The sequence below is a fragment of the Hyaena hyaena genome, unplaced genomic scaffold (assembly GCF_003009895.1).
Source record: "Hyaena hyaena isolate Hyena2069 unplaced genomic scaffold, ASM300989v1 scaffold_456, whole genome shotgun sequence".
In the NCBI taxonomy this organism is placed as follows: Eukaryota; Metazoa; Chordata; class Mammalia; order Carnivora; family Hyaenidae; genus Hyaena; species Hyaena hyaena.
Window position 1 is genome coordinate 813540 of NW_024081087.1, and position 16540 is coordinate 830079.

At 54.9% G+C, this 16540-nt stretch overlaps 1 protein-coding gene across 1 annotated transcript; it reads left to right on the forward strand.

The window, feature by feature from the left end:
- The first annotated feature begins 953 nt into the window (after nt 1-953).
- On the forward strand, nt 954-10023 carry LOC120246189 (pepsin A). The gene is made up of 9 exons (XM_039253584.1): nt 954-1031; nt 1436-1595; nt 3503-3620; nt 4170-4288; nt 5039-5238; nt 7162-7278; nt 8307-8451; nt 8541-8639; nt 9748-10023. The coding sequence occupies exons 1-9, from the start codon at nt 976-978 to the stop codon at nt 9895-9897; spliced, it is 1164 nt and encodes a 387-aa protein (XP_039109515.1). The 5' UTR covers nt 954-975; the 3' UTR covers nt 9898-10023.
- The last annotated feature ends 6517 nt before the right edge of the window (nt 10024-16540 follow it).

Here is a 16540-nt window from a genome sequence, read left to right on the forward strand (position 1 = left end):
TCATGACCTGAGTCAAAATCAAGAGCCAGACGCTTAACCAGGCATCCCAGGAAGCATCTTCTAAGAAGATTCTCTTTGAAGCCAATCACATGCTAGTATGAATTTTCCCAGATAGCTTTGCTCTACTGTAGCTGATTTGGCCATGCTTTACGCATGGAGCACCTGGGAGAGTCAAGCCCTGGTGGGACCTCCACGGCAGAAGCTTCCAGCAACTTGAGAGCATGAGAGAGGAGCAGTAGGGAGAGAGGGGGTGCAGAAAGCAAAGGGCCCAGCTTCCAATGACAAACCGAGCCTGTTTCCAGTTTGCTTCCTGCAGGAAAGGAAGGCCCCATTCTTCTACTTGCCCCACTCCCTCCTCTTCCTCTGTGCTGCATGAGAAACGAGAACACAGCAGGGCCCGGAGGCTAGTTCGAAACCCAACAATCCCACATGAGGACACGTGTGGGCAGAGATGTGTCCCGAGTCCCGAACCACCGACCTTAGGGATGTGTTTTGGGGGTAGCAGCTACAGGAATGCGGCCCATCGCCGAGTGGGGCACGGTCCCCTGAGATCCCCAGCCCCCTGGGCCACGGTGGGGGAGGGGGGCACAGCAGGGGGCAACACGCTTCCTCCACATCTGTTCCACGTTACGTGCACGTTAGACCACTTCTGTCAAAATTGTCACGTTTTAACAAATTCCATTATTTAAGAAATAATAAGCCACCACTCCATAACTTGCTCTCTGCAGGGCCATCGCCTCTGCAGGATACGGTTACAGTGGAAATCTACTCCACTGGAAACTTCTCAGGACGGAGCTCAGGGGCGGGGACCGTCTTATCAGGAACTTTTCTGTTTGGAGTTGGGATAAGGGGTGACGAGGAGGGTGATGAGGCTGATCCCCAAGGACTGGGGCTGTATATAAGGGCCAGCTCCTGCCTGCTGCGGCACACTTCCACCGATCTACCCTTCTCTGGAGATTGGGACCCACCAGAACCATGAAGTGGCTGCTGTTGCTCGGCTTGCTGGTGCTCTCCGAGTGCACCATCATCAAGTGAGTCCGGGCACGCGCTGCACCGAGAACAGCTATTTCTTTTGCTGCCTGCCATGTCGCCTTCTTTTTTCCTCCTCCCCTCACATTTTTCTTCCTCCCCTCTTCCCTCACCCGGCTCCACTCTGCTCCACCAGCTCCCGGCTCCCTTCTTGTCTGGCTCTGCCTTCTTGGGGAGGCAGCCCTGCCGACGTGGGCACGGGGCTGGGGGACTCCGGGCAACCACCTCCCCTCCCTGCCTCGGCGTGCCCAAAAGAGAAGCATCTCCCCCCCTGGCTTCGCTTCTCCCTCCTCCCTTGCGCCAGCTCCCTCGCCCTTCCAAGGCTTGCACAGCAGCCCACGAGCAGACTCCCTGCCCCATTCCTCAGCCTCCTCTAAACCGCCCATTTGCTAATGTCCTGCCACAGGGTTCCCCTCGTCAAGAAGAAGTCCTTGAGGCAGAACCTGATCGAGCATGGCCTCCTGAAGGACTTCCTGAAGACGCACAGCTTCAACCCAGCCAGCAAGTACTTCCCCAATGAGGACGCCACCCTGATAGCGGCCCAGCCCCTGGAGAACTACATGGATGTGAGTACGGGGGCGGGCAGCCGGGCAGCTCCGAGGACGGGCCAGCGCTCAGGACTCGCAGGCAGTAAACTGGGGCTCTGCTCCCAGGACCTCAGAGGCACAGGGAAGGGCAGGAAGTGACCGTCAGGGCTGTTCTCCCCCATATCATCCTTTCATCTGGTGTTTACACATCCAGAGCACGTCTTTACGTGTCTGTGCTGGGCCCAGGGGCGGCCGTAACGAGCAAAGCCCCGCGCAGCCCCTGTCCTCATGGAGGTCACGGTCCAGGAGGAAGAGACAGACAGTCGTCAGGGAGCCTTGCAAACCATGAACAGCACAACCGGGCCGGGGGATGCTCAGTGAGGGTCTCAGGCTATGAGGCTGTGGCCGGGGCAGGCAGTGAAGGAAGCATGGGGGTCTCCAGGGGACAGAAGGGAGTCCCAGAGGGCTGACGGCATGTGCCAGACCTCGCGACAGTGGGGAACAGAGTGCATTTGAGGACAGGAGGTCAGTGTTCATGGAGAGCAGAGAGCTAGAGAAAGAGGCACAATCGAGGACCAAGGGGTCGGAGACTGGAGTCAACTCAGAGTCCCCCAGTGGTCTACATCCTAATGGCCACTCAATCATCCTAACCAGGAGGGCTGACACGATCCGATGCGAGTTTCAGGAAGATCACTCTGACTCTTCCATCTGCGACCCAATGGCAACACCCTGCCCTTTAGTAGATATTGTGTCCCGAGCGTCAACGGCGCTGGGCCGTGGTTGCCTGTCGTTAAGGGCGTAGCCTATGAAATCTGCCAGACCTGGTGCAAAGCTGGGCTTTAATCCTGAGCAGCCGTGTGACCTTGGGCAAGTCCTTTAACTTCTGAGTGAGCTTTAGTGTCCTTGTCTGTAAAACAGAACCACTAATATCTACCATTGGGGGTTGTGGCAAGTAATTAATGCAGTAATGTTTGGAATTTTTTTGGTTTTTAAGGTTTGTTGGTTTTTGTTTTTGGGGTTTGGTTTTGTTTTGTTTTGTTTTGGGGTTTTTTTGGAGTACTTAGCACAGGGCCCGGCCTTTGGCAAGAGCTTGGTAAAGTTAGTCCACCTACCCACTTAGCAAATATTTATGAAGCACCTACTATGTGCCAGAGGCTCTGTGCAAGGAGGTAAGGAAACAATGGTGGATAATCAAAGTTCCTGGAGCTTATATTCTAGTAGGAAAGACAAATAAGAGACAAATAAGTATCTCAGATAATTCAGGTAATGACCAGAGTCACAAAGAAAAACTAATCAGAGTAAGAGGAAGGAGAACCAGGAGGGAAGGGCAAATTTAGATAAAGTGGTCAGGGAGGGCCTCTTGGCAGAGGTGACAGTTGAGTGGTGAGAAGGAGCCAGCCAAGGAAAGATCTAGAATAAACAGGTGCCCAGCACAAGAAATAGCAAGTGCAAAGGCCCTGCGAGGGGAATGAGCCTGACGTCATCATCAAAGAACAGCAAGCCCCACGGGGCTGGAACAGAGCTGGGAAGGGAGAAGGTGCTGCCACCGAGATTAACCATCCTGACTCTGTGCCTTCTTGAACCGGCTACACACACCTAGATTTAGGAATCAGATGTCTGGAGGGGTGCCCACCATGAGGTGATTTGCTTACCCCCCACCATCAACAATTTAATGAAAAAGCATTTCAGCCTAGACTTGGGGGGGGGGGTGCTGGAAAGGTCCGCCCCTGTCCGAGAACGTGCATTCTCTAGGACTATGAGACTCAGATATACCAGACAAGAGCTGAATAACGAGGGGACAGCCAATAATTGTTGGGTGTTCATGGTGCGAAGAGAACAGTCAGAGGGTAACAGAGGAGCAATCAGGGAAGACTTCCAGGAGGAGGGGGAGGCCAGGCTGGGGAGCCCCAGTGCGGTCAGCGAGCTGTTCCATCCCACCCTGACAGATGGAGTACTTCGGCACCATCGGCATCGGCACCCCCCCTCAGGAGTTCACCGTCATCTTCGACACCGGCTCCTCCAACCTGTGGGTGCCATCGGTCTACTGCAACAGCCCTGCCTGCAGTGAGTGCCTGGCCCTGCCCTGCCCAGGCTGCCAGGTCACCAGCCGACCTGGGGCCCTGAACACCCAGGGGTTTCAAATAGGTCCATTGTCAAACCTGGGAGAGTCACTCAGGGATTCACTCGGCAGGCATTACTGAGCACCTACTAGGTGCCAAGCACTGGGTGCCCAGGGACAATGGAGTGAATCATGCCCGGTCCCTGCCCTCACAGAGCTCAATCCACCAGCAGAGAGAATTTGAAAGTGCTTGGCACCTCGGACAGCCAGGAGCCTGCTCTGTTCAGTGTTAGCCTGGATGCCCTTGGGAGCACCGTGAGGTCCGCTGGGGACCTTCCATCAGTAACAGGTCCCTACTGGCCCAACGAGACAGAAGTGGAACCTGGGAATGCTTAGGCTCCAAAGTCTGGGGCAAAGGTTACATTTCTCCTCCAAAGCCCCACCCAGAACCAAGACACCCCACCCCACCCCCACCGAAGACATTCTTGGCCCATGACTCTCACTCAGCTTTTCGAACTTGACACTGTTACTTCTTGCCCCCCCCCCCCCCGCAGCCAACCACAACCGCTTCAACCCTCAGCAGTCCTCCACCTACCAGGCCACCAGCCAGCCAGTCTCCATCGCCTATGGCACCGGCAGCATGACAGGCATCCTGGGCTACGACACCGTCCAGGTGAGCCCCTGCTGGCTGGCCACCTCACCCTGCCCACACCTGGAGCCATCTTCCGGGGATCCTGGGGACTGCAGTGCACCCCGCCCCCCAGAGTCAGCTTGTTCAAGGGTGGGGGAGGGGGGGAGGGGCTCGGTGATCACAAAAGTAACCTGAGAGGCGATGCGGGAAGGGAAAGTGGCAGAGATGTCATCTCTAGGTGGGGCAGTAGCGGGTGAGGGAGTGGCTTCCCGGAGCCATAAGGCAACCTCCGCACCCCCAAGTCGAATGCTAGGTAGGGGCCAGGAGCAGAAGGCACAAAAGCTCAGTTCTCTTTCAGCACCTCCTCCCTTTCCTCGTCCCCCCACCTGCAGCCCCCCTGAGTCAGGACAGCTTCACAAGCACATCCCCCGCCCCTCCCACAAGATGTAGCAGGGTCAGGGGCTCTGACTTGTCTGGGGTCCGCTTTGCATCCAATCAGAAGCTAGAGCGCTAGTACGTGCGCATGCACAGACACACACACACGCGCCGTGACCATCTGCTCCGCGGCAAATTCTCACTCCAGACTGTGGCCATCTGGAGATCAGTCGCAATGGTTACATCCACAGGAATAATAAGCACGCCCGGGGACAGGACTCCCTTCCTCCCCGCCTGCCACACCGGAAGCCAAGTCCTACTCAGAATGAACCAGGGACGCTCTGGGCCCAGGGCTGGCGCCCACCGAGCTCAGCCAACCCGCACTGACCGCAAACTTGGTGGTTTCCCCTGATTCAGGTCGGAGGCGTCTCAGACACCAACCAGATCTTCGGCCTGAGCGAGACCGAGCCCGGCTCCTTCCTGTACTACGCTCCCTTCGATGGCATCCTGGGTCTGGCCTACCCTCAGATCTCCGCCTCCGGGGCCACACCCGTCTTTGACAACATGTGGAACGAGGGTCTGGTTTCCCAGGATCTCTTCTCAGTCTACCTGAGCGGGTAAGTTGGGCAGGGGGAGGGGGTCACGGCCACCTGGCCCCGCAGGGGGCTGTCCAGAGCTGGGTGGGGTGGACAGGGTCTCAGTGAGCAAGGCATTCAAAAGGTTGATGTCTAACTCTCAAGAGGTAAATCTTGGCGAGAATGGTGCCAAAGCCCTCCCTGAGGAGCTGCCTTCACTGGTCTTGCTTTACCAGCGTGAGTTTTATCACCTTGACCTACACAGTCAAATGTCTGTCGCCATTTGCTCCCACCACCAGCCCACTAGTAGCTGGTCCCCACCAGACCACCATGTTAAGTGCATCCACTTAAAACAGGGGCCAACATTCCACAGCAAAAAGTGAAAATTGGGGCACCTGGGTGGCTCAGTCAGTTGCGGGTCCAACTCTTGGTCTCGGCTCAAGTCTCGATCTCGGGGTCATGAGTTCATGCCCCACATTGGGCCCCGCACTGGGTGTGGAGCCTACTTAAAAGACAAAAATGAAAATAGGACTTGTGTCTTCAACAAGGCAACTTTTAAATGATGAATGCAAGTTTCCTCTGTTGGTTAACAAAATCTAGGTTCCAGATGTGGCTCTGAGTGTATTCTAAGAATGAGTAAAGAATAAGCCAAGGGTTCGTTTGATTGAGCAGAGGTTTATGCAAGAATATCAGAGTCTCGTCAGTTTTCCAGACACTCAGCTTTCCTCCAACACATCCTTCTCTTTCGAGGGGATCGGTCGTGGTCAATGTTTTTCTTGACCTGTTAACTGCTCCGGTATAATCTCCCTGCATTGCGTTGCATGGTCAGAGGTTTATAGGGAGCTGGGGTGGGGTTAGGTGAGTGGGGACCATTTTATCTGTGGCCAGTTCTTTCATGGTTAATTTCTTATCATCACCCACCTTTGCTTCCCTATCTAACTGGAAACTGCAGAGATTTAAAAAGAGAATGTCCCGGTCGCAAGGATCCCTGAAATTTACAACAGGAGGAAACCATTCATCTGTTTTTCCTCTTGGACCCTGAATATTCAAGTCGGCTCTTAAACACAGCCTGCCTTTATGGGTACTTAGGGGTTTCCTTTCCTCTTATTTCTCCCCCAGATCAGGGTTTCTCAATCACCACACTATGGACATTTAAGACCAGATAATTCCTTCTGTTGGGGCTGTCCTGTGCATTGCAGGATATTTAGCGCTTTCCCTGGCCTCTATCTGCTAGCGATCAGTGGCACCCCCTTAAGGCCACCACTGAATCATGACAATCAAAAAAAATGTCCCAGACATTGGCAAATTGGAAACTGCCCCCTGGCTGAGAACCCATGAACTACACTATCAAGTCCTTAAGAGCAGACATTGTCATGCATTCATTTTTTTTTTTGTAAGCTTATTTATTTATTTGGGGAGCAAGACAGAGAGAGCGAGTGGGGGAAGGGTAGAGAGAGAGGGAGAGGGAGACAGAATCCGAAGCAGACTCCACACTCCCAGCTCAGAGCTCAAATTCACAAACCAGGAGACCATGACCTGAGCCAAGACCAAGAGTCAGACGCTAAACTGATTCTAAACCAACAGAGCCACCCAGGCGCCCCTATATTCAGTTCTCTTGAGGTCCCCAAAGCAATGAAGGTAGAAACCACACACTTCGGAACCGGAAAGACCTGGGCTCCAGTCTTGGTTTGGGTATTCCCCTGCTGTGGGACCTTGAGCAAGTTGCTTCACTTCTTTGAGCCTCAGTTTCCTCACTTGTAAAGTGGAAATAACAGTAGCAACCACTTACCCTTGGTGTAAGGATTAGAAAAACCCTGTCTGTCATATACCCTCAGCGCAGCTCCAGCACTGCCAAGAACTCGGTCTAGGGTCAGTAGCTCTTAGAACGCACATAGCAGATAGATGCTCAGTTAATTAATGAATGGTGAATCCCTGTCTTGTCCCCTCCCCCACCCCTTTCCATAGCAATGACCAGAGTGGCAGCGTGGTGATGTTTGGTGGCATCGACTCTTCTTACTACAGTGGAAATCTGAACTGGGTGCCTGTTTCTGTTGAGGGTTACTGGCAGATCAGCGTGGACAGGTGAGAACACTGGCAAGGATCCTAGATCTCCTTTGTGTGTAGATTCCTAGTTAACCAAGCTTTCTAGAAACCCCCTGGAACAGCCAAACAGCCAGCACAGGGAAATGTACCCCAGGAGGAGAAAGCAGGAGCTGGCCAAGCCAGAGAGATCCCAAGAAAGACACCTCGCTCGAGGAGTCGAACTGCCTGGGACCCTCCCCACTCCTCACCCTCGACAAGTGGCAAGGATGAGACAGCCACTTTCCTTCCGGTCTAACAGACAGGACAATCTACTGCCATCGTATCCACAGGTCCCAGCACGGAGGGGACCCCCGAACTGGTACTCACTCCACCCACTCTAGGGCAAAGGGGCTGACTAATTTCAGGGTATTCCCTCCCACTGTCCCCTTTGGAGCCTTCCCCTCCCCCAAGCAGCCTCATTCCCCAGCTGTCCATCACCCCGCCGGCCTCCTAGGGGACCACCTACACAGGTTTGCCCAAGAATGACCAGTTCCCTGGGATGCCAGGCTTGCGGTACTAAAACCAGGACTGTCCTGGGCAGACTGGCCCGTACCAGTTGCCTTACACCTGCCGCAGCCAGTGGCTAAAACTCGGTCACTTCCTCTACCTCCTGACCCTGCTCTGTATCTCTGCCATGCTCCCCGCTGACCACCTCTGGATGTCTGCTTCCCTGAGAGGCCTCCCCCCTTGCTCGGCTCCACCCCCCTCCCCCAGACCATGCTGCAGTTCCCCTCCCACGTGTCCGCTTCTTCCAGCTCTTTCTCCATCATAACCTACCTTGCCAGCCAGACCATGAGCTCCCTGCAGCCTGGAACCATGTGGCTGTCTGGCTTTGCATCTCCCAGCCAAGCACAGAGCAGGCACTCTGTCAATATTTGAGTAACTGAATGCATGACGGAGAAGCTGGACTTTTACGTGTTGGCCAGTGGATGGAAGGAGGGACCCTCTGGGGCCACCTGGTTCCTCCTCGGGGAGATATGCCCCCTGGGGACTCAGGGGACCCTTCTCGTGTCTTCCCCCATATGTAGCATTACCATGAACGGAGAGTCCATCGCTTGCAATGGGGGTTGCCAGGCCATCGTTGACACAGGCACCTCTCTGCTGACTGGCCCAACCAATGCCATTGCCAACATCCAGAGCTACATTGGAGCCAGCCAGAACTCCAACGGCCAGGTGAGTCAGACGGCCCTGTTCTAGACCCAAGTGGCGGCTGCCTGCCGCGCAGAAGACACCAAAGCCCTCCTAACCTTTGCTCTTTCCAGATGGTGATCAGCTGCTCAGCCATCAACAACCTGCCCGACATCGTCTTCACCATCAATGGCTACGAGTATCCTTTGCCTCCCAGCGCCTACATCCTGCAGGTAAGGGGGCTCTGGGCCAGCCACCTATATGTGCCCGCAGAGGGTGTGGCCACATGCCACACCCCCTCCCCCTCCCCTGGCTTTTGCACGAGGGAAAGTGTGCTTCCACAAGCGAAAGCTGACATCAGCTCTGGACAGCCTCTGGAGAAAAAAGAATACATTTAAAATAGCCGCATGCATGAAAATATGGTTGCAGCGCCCGTCCCCCCCGCCCAAAAGGGCAAAAGTGAGGCAAAGGCCGGTGGCAGGAAAAGAGGGTTTCTAGTCAGACACCGGAGTGCAATCCCTGGGTGTCAGTGACTAGCTCACGGAGCCTAAGCCAGCTGCAACCTCTCCCAGCCTCAGTTTCCCCATCTAAAAACTAGAGATGTCAGCTTTCCCCATCCTCTGAGCGTGGTAAGGGTGATCAAGTCAGACCAACCACATCAAAGGTACAAACAGGGTTGAGCAAATGAGAACCACACCTTCCGTAGGGTCAGGGCTTGTGAAGTGACAAACCCTTTACTTGGTAGAAATGAGCCGCAGGACCACGCCTCGCCTGTTACGACACCAGGGGGAAAGCTCATTTGGCCCAGTGGGTCGATGCTACACAGCAAGAAGGGCTGATATCCGGGCGGGCCGGTCCCCCAGGCTCCACACTGCTTCATTAGTAGTGGGTGGGGCCTAAACAGTGGGGTTTTCCAGAGCTCCCCAGGTGACTCTGGGGTGCAGCCAAGGTTGTGGCCCGGTGCCCTCGTAAATGAAAAGGACTAGCAGCTGATCTCCTCTGCCACTGGATGGGATCAGAATAATGAGAAAAGGCTGTGTCACTGGAGCCTCCAAAATCCTTCACGGCAGCTGAGTTTTCCCCAAACCCCTCACCCCGATGCTGATGTCAGGGTCTGTACCGCGGCCAGAAACCCTGGATAATGTCTAGTAATCCCTGGAAACCAATAGAAGCATGAGTGGCTTACACAGGCCGGCTCTGGCCCCGGACGCCAGCCAGGACGTCCCTCCTTGCGCGTGCCTCGCAGCAGCGGCCCACGCAGCTCGAGGCTCCGTCCCCAGCGCCTCGTCCCTGCCGAGTCGGCGACCTGTCCATCTCCAGCTTCCTTCTCCTCTTCCGCAGAGCCAGCAGGGCTGTGTCAGCGGCCTGCAGGGCATGAACCTCCCCACCGCCTCCGGAGAGCTCTGGATCCTGGGTGATGTCTTCATCCGCCAGTACTTTGCCGTCTTCGACAGGGCGAACAACCAGGTGGGCCTGGCCCCCGTGGCCTGAGCCTGTGTCTTTCCCACCGCGTCCCCGAGAAGATCTAGCCTAAGTAGCCGTCTCTAGATGTATATAATTCTGCTGACTGTTCTTCCTCGGGGATTGTGGAGGCGGAGTCTTGGCCCCACCCCCTGTCATACCAATAACGTAGAATAAAAACCCAACCTCCTGAGAAAATGCTCTGTGCCGTCTCTTCTCTTCGTATCCCCGCCCCATACACACCACCAGGGTTAGAACACCAGGGCAGGGGCAGGAGTGGGGGTGGGGACAAGATGCCCACATCCACTTGGGCCACATCAAACAGTGCCAGTGGTTCACACCCCATAATCGAGCCGGGAAGTCAGATGGGCCTCCACGGGTCTGCTGGGAGCATCGTGTAAAGATGAGCACCAGAAATGCCAGGCCTGTCATCTCCTCGTGGGACAGGGGACCAAGGTTCTCGGTGAGGGAGTCGACTTCTTTCTCCCAAAGGCAGTAAGAGATGGTGAGAAAAGGAAAGAGATCGAGGGGAGGTAGCATTGTGCTGATACTCCTAAGCAGGCCAGGCAAGGGTCGGAGGGGTGACCAAGGCTGGCACCCCCAAATCTCCTGGGCTGCTCTCTATGGTTAGCTGCTGATCCAGACTAACGCCTGAAGAGCCCTCAATGCTCTCGCGCTGGGCACAGGACCTTGAACCGATCCGTTTCCCCGTCAATAATTTAAACTTATTTTTTATTTATTTTTTAATGCTTATTTATTTTTGTTTTTCAAAATGTTTTATTTATTTTTGAGAAACAGAGGGGGACAGCATGAGCAGGGGAGGGTCAGAGAGACAGGGAGATACCGAATCTGAAGACAGCTCCAAACTCTGAGCTGTTAGCACAGAGCCCGACGCGGGCTTGAACCCACGAACCCTGTGATCATGACCTGAGCTGAAGTCGGACATTTAACCGACTGAGCCACCCAGGCGCCCCATAATGCTTATTTATTTTTAAAAGAGAGAGAAACTGAGCGTAAACAGGGGAGGACCAGAGAGAGAGAGACAAAGAGTCCAAAGCAGGCTCCAGCCTCTGAGCTGTCAGCACAGAGCCCAACACAGGGCTCAAACTCATGAACTGTGAGATGATGACCTGAACCGAAGTCAGACATTAACCAACTGAGCCACCCAGACACCCCACCCTGACAGTAATTGAAAGAGGATGGTTCTCCAGTCCCCTGAGCAGAGGGTTCGAGAAGAAGTGAGCGTGCTCAGTAGCAGATATGCCCAAGCCCTGCAAACGGGAATACGGGAGAGCAGCAGTTCTGCCTGTGGGTTTGGTGGCAAAATGTCCAGTGAGGAACAAAGTTAAGAAAGAAGGAATGCAACGTGTAGCGTTCTAGGCGGTGCTCCTTGGAGGTGCACAAGGCAGATTCCCCAAAGTCTCCGAGAAGTGCTCCTGCAAAGTGATCTCTTAGACCTTGACTCAGCTCAGCGTGATGCCGATTCGTCCCCAGGTTTCTCTCTTGCAGTCCTGTGCTTCTTGGCTGCACTGTGGGAAGACTCCCATAGCGGAGAGCTGGCCTCCGGGCTGAGGGCGGGAGCTGGGCCTCCCTGACTTTGGGGTGCCCAGAACAACATGGCTTTGGAAACTCCTGTCACCATCCTCCCCCAGTGTGTCATTTGTCACTTACACAAACATAAGATGTTGGGCTCCAGGACGCCCCAGGGCTCTCCGCTGTCACAAATACCCTCCCTCCCTCATCTTCCACAGCCCAATGATCTTTCTGAAACATAAACCTGATGGCATCTCTCCCTTGCTTGAAGCCTTCTTGTGTATATATTTTTGAGAGAGAGAGAGAGTGTGCCCGAGTAGGGTAGGGGCAGAGAGAGGGGGACAGAGGATCTGAAGCAAGTTTCATGATGATAGCAACAAGTCCCATTGTGGGGCTTGAACTCACGAACCTCGAGATCATGACCTGAGCCAAACCAGACGCTCTATCAACTGAGCCACCCAGGCGCCCCCTGAAGGGCTTTAATGGATGCTTTGGAATCGCACGTGGAACAAGACAATACATCCTCCAGCCCCAGCATGCTCCGGTCCCCAGCTACCTTCCCTGCCTCCCTCTCGCCCTGAGCTCCCACCACCCTGGTCTTTTGCCACCTGCACAGATGCCCAAACTTCTTCCCTCCCCCTGGATCTCTGCACGCCCCGTTCCCTTCACCTGCCTTGCTGCTCCCTTCCTCTTGACCTGCTAACACCAAGCATCCTGCAGACCTCAGCTTAAATAGCGCTCCCCTGTGAAGCCCTCCCTGACTACTGTCTCGTGGAGCCCAGTGCTGCGGTCCGCTAGGGCTTTCAGCCCTACCTACCATCAGGCACTCATGGGAGAGCTTGTTTTAGATCTACTGAGGCAGGGACAGCTGAAGCCTCAGCGTCAAGAGCAAGGCCCTGGCACACTGCAGGTGCTCAATAAATATGTGTTGCCTGAGTGATGAATCCAAGATAAGTTTTCGGAAGGAAACAAGGAAGTGGATCTGATTTCACCGAGGGCACGCTTAAGACCGCAGATGGGTCCGCTCCCACCCCCGCCAGCATTCTGTCCCCATCCTATTTGGGTCTGAGATAAACAGGTGGGCTCCTCGGGGTTCCAGGGAGGAATTTCACGCTGTCCTGGCTCCTCTGTCGTGTTCCCGTTTCTGGCATTTCCGGAGCACCTGCCATGAGCCAGGCAGCGTGTGAGGCTCCGGGGACGCGGGGCCGGCTTCCTGGACCCCTGCCCCCTCTGTTCCTGGCCCCCGGCAGCTGCAGCCCAGCCCCTCTTCCGTTTCCCCACCCTGGGATTCCTGGATCCAGACAGAATCTAAAAAGGCTCCCCTTTAAAACAGACCATTTGGACTGAGAAACCCTGCGCTGACGGATCTGATCCGACTCCTCCAACTTTGCCCCACGAGATACAACGGATTCACATTCCTTTTGAACAGTCTGGGGCTTCTTTTTTCATCCCTCTCTGCTCCCTGCAGGCCTTGGGGGTGTGAGCGCAGCTCAGCCTTTCCCTTCACACTTATCCAGGGGTGTAGTTTCATCTCCTAGATCTCTGCGCCACGGGTCTGTGGAGCCCGCACGCTGGTACAGCCCCGAAGGAACGCCACTTGGCACTATCTACCCGAATTAGACATGCGTATGCCTTCTGGCCCAGAATGTCACTTCTGGGAATTGATCTTAAAGATATACTTGCGCACGTGCAAAATGATGTAAGTACAAGGTTATTCTTTGTAGCATCTTTCGGAAGAGCAAGATTTGAGAGGACCCATGCGTCCACCCGGTGGGGGACGGTTTTAAACAGCTCGGCGTGTGAACACAAGGAGCCGATCCGCAGCCGTTAAAAGGTTTAAAATGAGTATGCTCCGCTAGGTGCTGGGAAAGATCTCGTGAAAGGATCGTTAGGTGAAACACACACGCGCACACGCGCACACGCACACACGCACACACGCAAAGGTGACAACGGGCCTGTACTGAGCGATCTTTGGATTACAAAGGAAGAAGCTAAGATTCCCTTGCACTTCCATATAGGACCTGAGAAATGACGCCCAGAATCAGAAACCTGGAAAGGAAGAAGAGGGGGAGCTGGGTAGATGGGGGAGGGGGAGACATGTCATTGAACACAGTTTTACATGTTTGTATTTCTAATGATGTGAATGTACTACACATTAAAAATAAGGTAAAAAACAAAACAAAACAAAACAAAACGGGGCGCCTGGGTGGCTTAGTCGGTTAAGCGTCCGACTTTCGCTTAGGTCATGATCTCGCGGTTCGTGGGTTCGAGCCCCGCGTCGGGCTCTGTGCAGACTGCCAGCTCAGAGCCTGGAGCCTGTTTCAGTCTGTGACTCCCTCTCTCTCTGACCCTCCCCTGCTCACACTGTCTCTCTCTCTCTCCTAGAAATAAATAAAACATTAAAAAAAAAAATAAGGAAAGGTACTCTTAAATCTGAGTTTATCCTAATTCAAAACCTAATGTGGTTTCTTCTCGACTGTTCATCTATAAACCTCCTAACCCACAGGGCGCCTGGAGGGCTCAGTCGATTGAACGTCTGACTTCGGCTCGGGTCATGATCTCCAGGTTTGTGGGTTCAAGCCCGGCGTCAGGCTCCGTGCTGACAGCTGGAGCCTGGAGCCTGCTTTGGATTCTGTCTCTCTCTCAAACATAAATAAACTGAAACAAAGCGAAACCTCCAAACCCAGGTCTTTTGAACAGGGTCTGCTAAGGTGGCCCTTTGGGAACTCCCCAGGTCCAGTGAAACTGACACTGCGGACCTTCTGGCACCTTCTCTTCTGCATCCTCTACTCCTCAGACCCCTCCTAAGCGTGGAGTTCCTGGTAGCGGATACTGTAGGGTGTGTTCACCCCAGAACAAACACCACCGCCCCCATCCCCCCACCCCCTGCATGTTGGAGTCTGAGAATTCAGACCAGCTGCTGAGATTTCAGGCCAGCCCATCCCATTTATTAAAGGCAGCTCTCACCCATCTGGGGTCCCGAAGGCAGCCGTCCAGCCTGTTGGAGCCAGCCAGCCCCGGACAGGGGCCCACGCATCCGGGGGCTTATTTCGGGCAGAACATGTCCTTACCAAGTTGGATCCCACTGGGGCCTCCCAACATGTCCCGTTAGCACTGCTTGAAGGGGGACAGCTCTGGGCCCCCCGGGGGTCCCCGCAAGGGACTATGCTGACCACAGTGTGAGGTGACGGCAGTCCTGGCCAGCCGGGAGCTCCTCTGCAGACGGCTCCCTCACCACTTCCGCAAGCACCTGCTTGCACCCCAGAACCAGCGCAAAGGAGGCAGGCTCCCTCCTTGACCCTGGCCAGCTCGACCTGCTGGAGGGCCAACGGCCTGGGAGTAAGAGTGGGGACGGAGCGGCGCGAGGACGCCTTTGTCCACGGGAGGACCGTTCTGAGGCGTGTGCCACACGGTCTCCCGGAGGGTCTGCAGAGGGACTCGGCTCCAGATGCCCGTAACCGTGACCCACTCTTGATGCGCCGTGATTGGTTTTCTTCCCGTCTCTGTCTCACCAGCCCCTCCTCCCTCGCCGTGCTCCCTGGGATCACCCCCAGGTCAGTGACTCTCCCCCAGATATTTATCTTGAAGTCTGCTCTTGGGGGAGCCCAAACCAAAACCGGGTAATCACGGCGCCCTGCCACGTGCGGTCTCTGAAATTCCAGCGGAAAAATCTGACCAAGTGTGATGTGAAGGCACAAAGCCCAGACTGGGAGTCAGAGAAACAGGGTCTCCCCCCAGCTCAGACCCTATAATCTGTGCAACCTTAGGACACCCCTCTGGGCTTCTGTGGTCCTAGCTGTCACTGGGGAGCGGGAGTCCAGATAAGCATTTGTTATACTTGGACCAACTTGGGAGAACTGTTTACAGCTATCTTCCTGCCCTTGATTTTTTCTTTTAACATTCACAATAAATACAATTTACTTGATCTCGGTGGAGGGGGAAACTGGCATTAAAACTCAACTGCACACTTTATTGAATAGCAATGAGAAAACTGGCACTTTTAGCCATTACCACGTTGATACCTGGGTTCTTCGAGAAGGGGACAATGTGGAGGCAGCCAGCGTTTGACACTTTCATCCTGAAATTAGATCCTGGGGGAGGGGAGGCTCGTGTAGTGGGTGGGCTGCACCGAGTCACAAGTGCAAACCACAGAGGCATCAGTGCCTGCCACTGTCACAGCCCCGAGCAACAGGAGTGTTACGATGCCCATGACACAGAGGAAGGAGCCAGACCTAAGGGCCTGGGGCCAGTCCCAGCTGAGCAGGGCACACGCCTGTGTGTTACTGGATAGAACAGTCTCTGGACCCTTTGGATCTCTCAAGTCTTGGGTTTCCATGCTCCTAGCTGGGGATTTGTTATTCCTGCCGCCACATTGGGATCAGGACCTCACTGCTACCCTAGTGTCTGGGCGGGTGCCCCAGATGGTACCACTGCAGACACTTCCCCTCACCCCTGCATGTGTGCTGGGCTGGGTGGTGGGGGTGAGGGCTGGGCAAATGTGATGGGGGCTGCCGAAGAAACAGGGTTCAGTGGTGGCAGGCTGGTGACCCGGTCCTCTCCATCTGTCGTGCACACTGGCTGCACCTGCCCAAATCTTCCCCTTTGGGATTGACGATTTATTCCCCCAGCTGCCGGCTGCCAGGAAGGCTGTTGGTGAATCACTCTCGGCCATCAGCCCTCTTAGGGAACTGCCTGGGCTGAAGGGAGCTGCTTGGCCAAGGTCACACCCCTTGCCTGGATCAACAAGGAGGCATAAAGCCCTGCCCATGCCCCCAGTCCAACTCAGGACAACTCTGAAGGGCCGTCCTAGCCTCAGTGGGAGTTGGCTGAGGCCCCGGGGCTCTGGGAGACGGCTTGTTCCTATTTCATCCCAGAGGCTCCCGCCCAGGGAAACCAACCTACGAAGCCTCCTCTTCCATCCATCTTTGCCCTTTCCAGTTGTAGGAGCCCCCCAACCCCAAGATTAAAGTCAGCAGGTGCTTATATGAGACCCCATCCCGGTTCAGCACAGGGATTTTTTTCCCAAGCTGGCAGGGGGGCGGGGGGGTGAGATGGAGTGTTAGTTTCCAACCTGTGGTCCTGGAGTGAAGTTTCCCCACCTTTTCCAAAGGCAAGAAGTGAAGGAGCAGGGCAGCCTGGG